The 12,977-nt window shown below is 33.6% G+C and overlaps 1 protein-coding gene across 1 annotated transcript in view; it reads left to right on the forward strand.

Annotated features, from left to right (window-relative positions):
• Nucleotides 1-12,059, forward strand: part of LOC136035466 (homeobox protein Hox-A4-like) — a 46,680-nt gene extending 34,621 nt beyond the window's left edge. The window contains exon 2 of the mRNA XM_065717281.1: nucleotides 7,981-12,059. Within this exon, the coding sequence (XP_065573353.1) occupies nucleotides 7,981-8,423 (443 nt within the window). The 3' untranslated portion in view covers nucleotides 8,424-12,059. The remainder of the gene's footprint in view (nucleotides 1-7,980) is intronic.
• Nucleotides 12,060-12,977: the final 918 nt, after the last annotated feature.

Here is a 12,977-nt window from a genome sequence, read left to right on the forward strand (position 1 = left end):
CCAGAAAACTTTAGCGTAAAGAGCTAGATGTTAAACAGGGGGCAGCCCCTTGATATGCGTAATAATTTCTCTTCATATTAATTTTTTAAGTTACTCCTTACTTTGACTTAAAAAAAAAAATGTTTTTTTAATCAATCAGCATAAGAAGCAAATTCTTTTTATTCAACTGTTATCAAAATTCCGTTGTTAGAGTTTCGATCACTATTGAACTGAATTATTCCTTATATAGAGCTTGTAACCTCCCTTTCTCCATGGAAAATGACCCCACGAAAGATTCCTCCGTGGAAAGTTCTTCCCACGTAAATCCCCCTAGAAAATTCTATTCTCGCTGAAAATTCCCCCGGAAAACTTCCTGCAGATAATTCCGCCTGGAGAATTCTCTTTAGCCTACTTTCATTTGAAAAAAGACTTGTTTTCAATTTGATTTCTGGTCGTTTTTCATATCAAGCTGGAAATCCCATCTCCATAAGAAATTTCCCTGAACCCTCCCCCCCCCCTATTGGAAAATTTTTCCAATAGGGCAATCCCCAATGGAGAATTTCTTCCACAAAACATCTTCCACAGAACAGTGAAAACTTTCACCCCTGAGTTTCCCCCTGGGACAGGCACGTACGCAAGAATATTTTTCAGGGTGGGGGGGCCAAAGCCTTCGAAACAGCAGATATAAAGTAGCACTTTTTTTTATTTAGTAACTAAATAAATGCAAAAACATTATTAACTTTAATCTGTAGTATTGTAGCGGATGGGGGGAAGAAGACTGAAGCCTCAAAAGTAAGTTTTAGGCTCAGGTTATGTTCATAGCAATTTAGAACCAGTGATTAATCTATTATATCCCACTGAAAGGGAAATTTTAGGGTTAACAGTGCGATATGGGTGCTGTGGGGGGTAGTTCTTCTATTCCGAAAACATCGATTTTAATGAAAAATGATAGTTTCCAAAATTGTTCCATTAAAAGCTGTACTTTATCCTGAAAAGGGGGGATAAACGCCCTAATATCTAGGATAATTCTATTTTGTTGTGGAAAGAAAACTCTCTTTGCGAAAAAAAAAACCAGTACAATCGCTAATTACTTCAAAGAGGGTAAAAAGTTAGACAGAGGTTTAGTATTACCCATTAAAGGTTACAAGCCCGAGAAAATTCGCCTGATTTTCGAAAAAAGCAGGAAAACCCCCCTAAAAGTAATGTCGGGGTTTCCCCAACTTTCCAATAACCAATTACGTCCTTCCTATAAATTCCACGTTTATTAAGTTCCAAATGGCACTAAAAACGGTGCTTTTGGCGCCAAGTCTAGAGTGGAAAGCTGGGGCTAGTGTGCTTTCAGAAATATTTAGAATGTCATCTAATGGCTCATTTGAAAGCTATTGCTAATTTCTACGTGATGTTTATCAATTCTACCATCCTTGAGTGTGGTATAGCACTAAAAACAATACTTTTGATCTCTCTTCTTAAGTAAATTAAATAAAAGAAAGTTTTTTTTACTGCAAGTAAGAAGTGACAATAAAACTTAAAACGAACAAAAATTATTCCGTATACGAAAGGGGTAGTCGCCTCCTCAACGTCCCGCTCTTTAGGCCAAAGTTTGACTCTTTGTCACACTTCTACTTTTTAAAACAATAAAAAACTTTAGCGTAAAGAGCGAGGTGTTGAGGAGGGGACAACCCCTTTCATGTACGTTATAATTTCTGTTCATTTTAAGTTTTAATGTCGCTCCATACTTCCAGTTAAAAAACTTGTGTCTTTTTTATTTTATTTCTGAACATTTTTTAAATAATACAAGTTTTGATTTTGGCTCACTGTATATGAATAAATATAACGAAATTTGCATATTACTTTTTTTTCCTTAATGGCTTTTTTTTTTAATAATACTAGAAAATCCTGTGTCCCCTTCATGGAAATTCTCTTCCCTCATTATAAATTCATCCATGAAAAGATCCGCCCAAGTAACCCCCTCCTCCCGAACCCCCCCTTTAACATGAAAAAGTCCCCCTGAAATGTCTATACACTTCCAAATAACCCTTATTATATGTAAATAATGCTCAAAGTGTGTAACTTGCAGCCCCTCCCTCGGGGACTGTAAATTATTAAGTCGTCCCAAAAAAACATAGTTATTAGGCTTTTCGACTATGCTGAACAAAATGGCTATCTCAAAATTTTGATCCAGTGACTTTGGGAAAAATGAGCGTGGGAAGGGGCCTAGGTGCCCTTCAATTTTTTCGTCACTTAAAAAAGTTCCCGTCAGAATAAGCCCTATCGCGACATTTTAGGACCCCCGTGTCGATGCGATGACCCCTGGGGGAAATAAAAAACAAATAAACACGCATCCGTGATCCGTCTTCTGGCAAAAAATACAAAATTCCACATTTTTGTAGATAGGAGCTTGAAACTTCTACAGTAGGGTTCTCTGATACGCCGAATCTGATGATTTGATTTTCGTTAAGATTATAAGACTTGTAGGGGGTGTTTCCTTCTATTTTCTAAAATAAGGCACATTTTCTCAAGCTCGTAACTTTTAATGGGTAAGACTAAATTTGATGAAACTTATATATTTAAAACAGCATAAAAATACCATTCTTTTGATACAACTATTGGTATCAAAATTCCATTTTATAGAGCTTTGGTTACTATTGAGCCGGGTTGTTCCTTACTATTGTTCATTACCACGAACTGTTTGATATAGTGAAATGTAAATGCAAAGGCTCTGGCTATTTCATTTTAAGTTTTAATGTCGCTCCATACTTCCAGTTAAAAAACTTGTGTTTTTTTTTATTTTATTTCTGAACATTTTTTTAAGTAATACAAGTTTTGATTTTGGCTCACTGTATATGAATAAATATGACGAAATTTGCATATTACTTTTTTTTCCTTAATGGCTTTCTCATAGTTTTGATCGGACGATTTGATAAAAAAAGAGGTGGGGAATGAGGCTTAGTTGCCCCTCAACGCCTTGCTCTTTACGCTAAAGTTTGACTCTTTGTATCAACTCTACTTTTTAACACAATAAAAAACTTTAGCGTAAAGAGCAAGGCGTTCATACAACCCCTTTCATATATTGAAAAATTTCTGCTCGTTTGAACTCCCTTTTTTTATTTAATTTCTGAATGTTTTTGAATTATTGCATGTTTTAATTTTGGCTTACCGCACATGAATAATTAAAACAAAATTTGCATATTAAATTTTTTGGGCTAAATGGCTTTCTCATAGTTTTGATCTAACGATTTTGATAAAAAAAAAAAAGTGGCGGAAAAGGTCTAGTTGCCCTCAAATTTTTGGTTACTTAAAAAGGCAACTAGAACGTTATATTTTTTGTACGAACGTTTTTATTAGTAATAAATATACGTAACTTACGAATTAACTTACGTAACGAACTTCTATATTTGTATATTTTTATTACGTATATGAGGGGGTCAACCCACCCCTTCAATTCCTCGCTCTTTACGCTAAAGCTTGAATTTTGTCCAAATTCTTTAAAAATGACCGCTGAATCACAAAGGCCGTAGAATAGATAGTTGAAATTACTAAAATTACTCTAGCATAAAGAGCAAGGTATTGTGGAGGTGACGGACCCCCTTATATACTTAATCATTTCTGCTCGTTTTATGTTTTAATGCTGCTCCTTACTTCCAAATGAAAAAAAAATATTTATTTTCTCATTGTTTTTGTTTAATAATACTAGAAAATCCTGTGTCCCCTTCATGGAAATTCTCTTCCCTCATTATAAATTCATCCATGAAAAGATCCACCCAAGTAACCCCCTCCTCCCGACCCCCCCCCCTTAACATGAAAAAGTCCCCCTGAAATGTCTATACACTTCCAAATAACCCTTATTATATGTAAACAATGCTCAAAGTGTGTAACTTGCAGCCCCTCCCCCGGGGAGGGTAAATTATTAAGTCGTTCCAAAAAACATAGTTATTAGGCTTTTCGACTATGCTGAACAAAATGGCTATCTCAAAATTTTGATCCGGTGACTTTGGGAAAAATGAGCGTGGGAAGGGGCCTAGGTGCCCTTCAATTTTTTCGTCACTTAAAAAAGTTCCCGTCAGAATAAGCCCTATCGCGACATTTTAGGACCACCATGTCGATGCGATGACCCCTGGGGGAAATAAAAAACAAATAAACACGCATCCGTGATCCGTCTTCTGGCAAAAAATACAAAATTCCACATTTTTGTAGATAGGACCTTGAAACTTCTACAGTAGGGTTCTCTGATACGCCGAATCTGATGATTTGATTTTCGTTAAGATTATAAGACTTGTAGGGGGTGTTTCCTTCTATTTTCTAAAATAAGGCACATTTTCTCAAGCTCGTAACTTTTAATGGATAAGACTAAATTTGATGAAACTTATATATTTAAAACAGCATAAAAATACCATTCTTTTGATAAAACTATTGGTATCAAAATTCCATTTTTTAGAGCTTTGGTTACTATTGAGCCGGGTTGTTCCTTACTATTGTTCGTTACCACGAACTGTTTGATATAGTGAAATGTAAATGCAAAGGCTCTGGCTATTTCAATAGCATACATCAGTTCATGGTACTCTTATCTGTTCGAATTTTCTTTTTTGTTTATTTTGATCGTAGCGCGGGGCCCTTTCAAATGCGGGCTCGATTGGGCCAAACCGCCCTTTACTGGGCCCTGCTTGTTTGGTGAATTGTTTTTATATAGCACTGATGTTTTACACACACACCCTCTTTAAATAAGTTGAAGCACCTCCCAAATAGAATTATGTTAAGCTCCCAGTGAACAAACATAAAAAGAGCTTATTAAAGGTTCGTGTAGTCAAGATTGCAGCAACAGCTGCAACCTAGTAAACTACGGCCCAAAGTAACCGAAAAATCGGTTTTGAAAGAAAAAACTATCTAAGCAAAAAAATGCCACTTAAAGCTGATTAGAAAATTGTAACAATTCTTTCGGTTAATCTTGAAATTATTTTTTATCTCAATTTCATTCTTATCATAAACCGAAAAAAAATTTACAAAAAGTCGGAAACCCCACAAAATGGCGAAAGATCAAAATAAAATTAGGCTATTGGAATTGCCACGGTTGAAATTTTTTTGAAGAAGAATTAAAACCTTGAAGAACAAAGACAACAACTTTTTTGTATGGAAAACACTTGTGTCTCCTTTTTCTTCTTCTTCTTCTCTTCAATGGTAATGGAGAGCTGGAACTTGACCCTTCTTATCTTTCCGCCAAGATAATATAATGTTATACATAAATTGGATTAAATTACTCTAGCTCAATTACGCTGGTCAAATAAAATTTAAAAATTTGGATACTTAAAATGATATTGTAAGACACTTTATTCCCGAAAAAGCTCTATAAAATTTAAAAAAGAACGAACTCCTATACACCTAGAAAAATTAACTTGAAAATTTCTGTTATTGATAGGCTATTACAATAAAATCAAACAATTCGTGGTAACGAACTGTAGTAAGGAGTGACCCGGCTCAATAGTAACCAAAACTCTAAAAAATTAAATTTTGATATCAATAGCTACATCAAAAGAATCGCATTTTAATGCTGATTTTAAACATATCAGTTTCATCAAGTTTAGTCTTACCCATCAAAAGTTACGAGCCTGAGAAAATTTGCCTTATTTAAGAAAATAGGGGGAAACACCCCCTGAAAGTCGTAGAATCTTAACGAAAATGACACCATCAGATTCAGCGTGTCAGAGAACCCTACTGTAGAAGTTTCAAGCTCCTATCTACAAAAATGTGGAACTTTGTATTTTTTGCCAGAAGACAAATCACGGGTGCGTGTTTATTTGTTTGTTTTGTTTTTTTTTCTTTTTTCCAGGGGTCATCGTATCGACCAAGTGGTCCTAGAATGTCGCAAGAGGACTCATTCTAACGGAAATGAAAACTTCTAGAGCTCTTTTTAAGTGACCAAAAAAATGGAGGGCATCTAGGCCCCCTCCCATGCTCATTTTTTCCCAAAGTCAACGGATCAAAATTTTGAGATAGCCATTTTGTTCAACATAGTCAAAAACCATAATAACTATGTCTTTTGGGATGACTTACTCTCCCACAATCCCTGGGGGAGGGGCTGCAAGTTACAAACTTTCACCAGTGCTTACATATAGTAATGGTTATTGGGAAGTGTACAGACATTTTCAGGGGGATTTTATTTTGTTTGGGGGTGGGGCTGAGGGGAGGGGGCTATTTTGGAGGATCTTTCCTTGGAGGAATCTGTCATGGGGGAAGAAAAATTCAATGAAAAGTGCGCAGGATTTTCTAGCATTACTATAAGAAAACAATGAAAAATAAACATGAAAACGTTTTTTCAAATGAAAGGAAGGAGTAGCATCTAAACTTAAAACGAACAGAGATTAATACGCATATGAGGGATTCTAAAAATACTTTAGCATAAAGAGCGAGGTATTTAGGAGATAAATACCTCACTTTTTATGCTAAAGTATTTTTAGTAATTTCAACTATTTACTCTACGGCCTTTCTGATTCATGGGTCATTCTTAAATAATTGAGACAAAACTTACAATTTAGTGTAAAAAGCGAGATATTAACGAGGATACAAACCCCCTCGTATACATAATAAAAATATAAGATTATGAAAGTTTGTTACGTAAGTTAGTTCTTAAGTTACGTATATTTTTTACTAATAAAAACGTTCGTTAAAAATTAAAAGTTCTAGTTGCCTTTTTAAGTAACCGAAAAATTGGAGGGCAACTAGGCCTCCTTCTCCACCCCTTGTTTCTCAAAATCGTCTGATCAAAACCAAGAGAAAGCCATTTAGCCAAAAAAAAGAATTAATATACAAATTTCATTTTAATAATTTATGTACGGAGAGCCAAAACCAAACATGCATTAATTCAAAAACGTTCAGAAATTAAATAAAAAAAAACTTATTTTTTTAGCTGAAAGTAAGGAGCGACATTAAAACTTAAAACGAACAGAAATTACTCCATATATGAAACGGGTTGTCCCCTCCGCAATCCCTCGCTCTTTACGCTAAAGTTGACTCTTTGCCACGATTCTACTTTTTAAAACAATTAAAAACTTTAACGTAAAGAGCGAGGGATTGCGGAGGGGACAACCCCTTTCATATACGGAGTAATTTCTGTTTGTTTTAAGTTTTAATGTCGCTCCTTACTTTCAGCTAAAACAATAAGTTTTTTTTATTTAATATTCACAGGAATACATTCAGCAATAATAAGTTTAAAAATTCTTACAGCGGAGTTGCTTTGGCACCGTTTCAAAATCTTGAATTTAGGTTATTCATAAAGGAAACAGACGATTGGCTGAAAACAGACAACGAATCAGAAAGATACGAGGAGAAAATATTCATATTCCCGCTCCCGCATCTCCTTCGGGAAAAAAATCTATTTCAAAACTTGAATAGAGTAGCAATATAAATAGAATAGAAATAGAAATTGAATAGTTAATTTTTATAATAATGCAAGTGAGAAATTGAAATGTCGGCGAATTTTGTTTGACTCAAACAAATTTTTGTTTGACTCAATTTATTAATTATATTCCTCGTAGGTTGGCTACTCAACGAGTCTTCAAGCACAAGTAACTTTCTCGGTCGCACGTAACGCTCATTTGATAAGCTGATTTGTAAACTTACAACTTAGTACTTCATACATCATATAAATTGAACAACAATGAGATACTTCATTTGTTCTTTCGTTCTTGTTAATTACTATTAAGGTCGTATTGAAATTACTATTACTCAGCAGTACCCCTAGGAATCAGGGGGGGGGGGCAGCCGCCGTTCCCAGAATGTTGAAACCTTTGAATTTTTTGACAACATTATGCCAGTAAATATACTCTTTGCAGTTATTTTAGCCCCTCCTCCTACTTTATACAATGGTCAGAATCATTTTAGTACAAAATCTCGGCTACATCACTCATATTGTTATTGGTTCTGTGGATGTAATAAGGTTTTCATTACTAGACATTTTGAAGCGACCAGTGTTTCTTCTTACCCTTCTTTGCTAAGAATTTTATTTTATAGGTGCTGTGGCACATTTTCAACCTGGTATGGAGCCAAAACGCCAACGAACAGCATACACAAGACATCAAATTTTAGAACTAGAGAAAGAGTTTCACTTTAACAGATACTTGACACGACGGAGACGGATAGAAATTGCGCATAGTTTATGTTTGTCTGAAAGACAAATAAAAATATGGTTTCAAAACAGAAGAATGAAATGGAAGAAAGATAATAAGCTACCAAACACAAAAAATGTGAGACGAAAAACAAATCCGGCGGGAGTGACCACAATCTTGTCCAGCTCTAATGGAGGAGCCTCAACAACAAATACTGTTTCTAGCACAACACCAAATCAAAGCACAAGGCAGGGAAGAACGATTGAAAAGCGTGAATTGGACGACATTGTACCACCTATGATTCCAATAAACGCTATAAAACAAGATTATGGTTTAACCACACTGTGAATTGTTTATAAGATCAGTTTCTAGTGCAGCTATAATGAAATGATTCTCAGGGTGTAATTTATTCCTGAAAGTGCAGGTATGTTGATAATTGAACCGTTAAGTGTTGCTCTACTTTTTTGATGATATCTGAAGAATATTATTGTAGGAAATTTAGGAATTTCTTCCAAAACGTTCAGACTACTAATTATGTCTAAACTGTACAAAACTTATAGACTACAGTACTTCAGCATTGAATCTGTTTCCTCATTGTCTATTTTCTCTTTTCCCAATTACACATTTAAATTCACTAATGTATATTAGAATTGATAAAAAAAACTAATCGATGTCAATGAAAACTATCCGTATTAAAATGTCTAACTGTAGGGGTAGGGCTAATCTTTGAACCAAGAAAAAATAATTTTAATTTTTAACTTTAATTAACTTTATAAACTGTACAGTTTTCAAGGAAATTAAACTCAACTGTTGAACTAATACGAAATTATTTAAAACCTGCCATAGTTTTGATTCAAATTGTTCATAGATGATACTAAGCTCCACTGGAACTAAAATTATCTATATGTTCCATTTGTCATAAGCTGTCGATGAGTTACGTTACTCTTTAAATCCAAAAGATGTACCTGCTGTAAAAAGCTGTAATAAAAAAGATATTCTTAGAGCGGATTCACAACACCTTTTATTAGTCCTTTGTTTTAATCAGTTTACCGTAGTGTTCAACAAGAGCATAGGTTTTATTTTGTCGCTTAGTTGTTTGAGTGTAAAAATTAAAAATAAAAACAACCACATCTAACGGAAGATTTATCAACTACTTCACTGTCTGAGTTAATTTGGTTTATTTTATTATGTTTTTCGTCTTTAATATTTACAGCTGAGCTGTGTTTTGGCTGTTTTTATCTTTTTGTTGTTATAGGAATGTGAAAATCAAAAGTAATATTCAGTCATTTAAAAATCAAATTTATGTTGGTCAGTTTTCTTTTAGTTTCGTGTGACACTTTTTGATTTTCCAGTTTAGTAGTTTTATGCAAAACCGTGCAAGTCATGTTTTTGGTGAAGTTCGGCTGTTATCAAATTCTAAAATTCCAAGATAGATTGATTGACGCAGTCCAATTTCATTGTTAGTTACTCCAACAATATGAATCTAGTTCTAAGATTTCTTAGTTCTAAGATTTTCTAAGATAGTTCTTAGTTCTAAGATTTGGTTAAATTAAAGTTCTAAGATTTCTAAGATAGTTCTTAGTTCTAAGATTTGGTTAAATTAAAGTTCTAAGATTTCTAAGATAGTTCTTAGTTCTAAAATTTGGTTAAATTTGAAGCTTCTGAAATGAAATTCAGTGACTTCCAAAAGAAGTAATGTCGCAAAAATTTAATTAAAAATACAAAAGATTTTAAAAAAATGTATAAACAGGTGAAAAGTTACTAATTTCTGAAATCATATTCCTGATTTCTTGCTCAAGGCTAAACGCATCAGTAGTTTCAAGAAAAATTGCCTTTCTGTAAAAAATAAAATAAAAAATAAATAAAATAAAAACATGACTTAAACGGTTTCTGCGTAACGTTACAATAGTAAAATCTGTGTTGTTTTCTGTCGGCTAAATAGTCGTGATGATAATAAAAGATAGTAAATCTTGGGTTATTTACTAAATATTTTATTTTCTTCATTTCTTCAAATATTTTTTCTTTACTAGGTTTTTTTCACACACAAATTTGTATTTCCACTAGTAATGTTCAGTATTTCTTCTAATTTATTTTATTAATTTTTTTTTTTAATTTCTGTGGCTTCTTGTAAAGATAAACGATTTGATGGAAAGAAAATAAACCCTGTAAATAGAAGAGATAAAACAATGTTAAAATAAGTATAAAATTACAAACAAATCATATTTACAATGAGAAGTGCCATGGTTTGTTTATAATTGTTATTTTGATGAAAATAATTATTACCAAGAGGGAGAGCAAAACATGTTGAAACAGCTTATTTCTGGATGGGCAACAGAGCCATGAACCTTAAGAAGGGGAAGGGTTTCCTGATTTTACTTATTTTTAAAGGCATTGTTAGCACATATTGTGTGAATTTTTTGCCCTTAATGAGAGCGCCGAATTTTCGATCTTTCCTTAATTAAGGTATTGCGAAAGGGGCAAATGTATCGAATTATGTTCGATTATACAGATCCAAACCTTAATTATTCTTATTTGTTGTAAAAACATTATTTTCCTTTTTAAATTATTATTTGAATAACAGTTTTTGAATAGAGTCTCTCTTATAGCTTCCATTGCAACAGCAATTTGCAAATCTTGACTGTAGTATTTATTGTGTTTTATTTCTTTCCATTAAATAAAATTTAAATTTTTAACTTCAGTTCTGTTTTCAAATTATGAACTACTTTATTTGACTGTCAATTGTACTATCACAGTTTTCAAATTTTTACTAGTCTCATTCGCGTAGTATTATACCTTTACTTGAGTGTTTTCTATATATTCAGACAGGATACCCTTTCAGTGCTTTATTGAGAGGCATTTATTACTGGGTTAATAAACGGGGTTTTGTGATTCATGAGTCCACAGAGATTTGACAAGGAACGGCATGTCTTTACCATCGTAACCGCAAGGGGATTTTGCAATGCAAAAATTTTTCAGTTAAGCACGGGCGATTTCTTTTTTCATTTTTGTCAGTCGCTGTAAAATGTCCAGAGCATAGGGGGTAAATATATTAGGTGCGTAAAAAAAGTCGTATTTCATTCAATTTTATAATTGGTATCTTAGAACAAACAGAAAGAAATTACAAAGAATAAAATAAAGTAAGATTTGATTTTTGTGTGCTAATACTAAATAATGAAAATCAGCCGTTTCTCTTATTTTAAACATTAAAGAAATGAAAGTATCAATTCGGAACTAAAAACCTCGGGATACTAAATTTTGACTTTTTCTTTTTAATATTTTTTTTCAATAACAAAATTCTCTCGGAACAAACACTTACAGAACAAACATTGAACTCCATGAATACTATCCAAAGAGAGTGACTTTCACCTTGTAAGGTAACATTATTATTATTATTTGTCTGTTAAAAGCAAACAGCATTTCCTAAATTTTAGTAGAAAAATACCAAAACGATCACAATATTCACAAAATTTAAACAACAACAAAAAAAGATATTGAATATAACTTAGACTTTAGTGCTCAACCAAGTAAATATCCTCCATATGCAAGATATAAATGTGTGCTCCAGGTACGTACTCGGAGGAGGAGAGAGGGTGACTTTGGTTAAGTATCTAAAGCAAAATTTTTAGATTTTTGGCATGGATCTTAAAATTCTTTTCATTTTATCAATAATTCATTTGTTTTGTTTTTTTTTCATTAAAGTTATTCATCCCGTTAGAAATCCTTCACTCCCCCAAAATAATGCCATCCGCCATGCAGACTTAGATAGCCATATAGTCTACCCCTATGGTTGGCCAGCCTTTGCAAGTCTTTCTATAAAGAAGTGTGACGATCCTTCAAAATTATTTGGCTCATAAATCACACGTGAATATGTATACGAATGTTCATATTTTTTCTGTCGTTGTTGTCATATTTTTATCCTACTTCTGGTTTTTCCTATATTTGTGGTTTTACGTGTCAGAGCAATAAACTATAAAGATTTATGTATACTGAACCATTTTTATGTATATATGATGTAGGTAGCAGCAGTTTGTCATATTGCAAATCAAACAGTTCGTTGCAACGAACTGTAGTAAGGAGCGACCCGGCTCAATAGTAACCAAAACTCTAAAAAATTGAATTTTGATATCAATAGCTGCATCAAAAGAATCGCATTTTAATGCTGATTTTAAATATATAAGTTTCATCAAGTTTAGTCTTACCCATCAAAAGTTACGAGCCTGAGAAAATTTGCCTTTTTTAAGAAAATAGGGGAAAACACCCCCTAAAAGTCGTAGAATCTTAACGAAAATGACACCATCAGATTCAGCGTGCTAGAGAACCCTACTGTAGAAGTTTCAAGCTCCTATCTACAAAAATGTGGAATTTTGTATTTTTTGCCAGAAGACAAATCACGGGTGCGTGTTTGTTTTTTTGTGTTTTTTTTCTTTTTCCCAGGGGTCATCGTATCGACCAAGTGGTCCTAGAATGTCGCAAGAGGGCTCATTCTAACGAAATAAAAAGTTCTAGTGCCCTTTTTCGGTGACCAAAAAAAATGGAGGGCATCTAGGCCCCCTCCCACGCTCATTTTTTCCCAAAGTCAACGGATCAAAATTTTGAGATAGCCATTTTGTTCAACATAGTCAAAAAACATAATAACTATGTCTTTGGGGATGACTTACTCCCCCACAATCCCTGGGGGAGGGGCTGCAAGTTACAAACTTTGACCAGTGTTTACATATAGTAATGGTTATTGGGAAGTGTACAGACGTTTTCAGGGGGATTTATTTTGTTTGGGGGTGGGGATGAGGAGAGGGGGCTATGCTGGAGGATCTTTCTTTGGAGGAATCTGTCATGGGGGAAGAAAAATTCAATGAAAAGGGCGCAGGATTTTCAAGCATTACTATAAGAAAACAATGAAAAATA

This window comes from Artemia franciscana, chromosome 14 (assembly GCF_032884065.1).
Source record: "Artemia franciscana chromosome 14, ASM3288406v1, whole genome shotgun sequence".
Classification (NCBI taxonomy): domain Eukaryota; kingdom Metazoa; phylum Arthropoda; class Branchiopoda; order Anostraca; family Artemiidae; genus Artemia; species Artemia franciscana.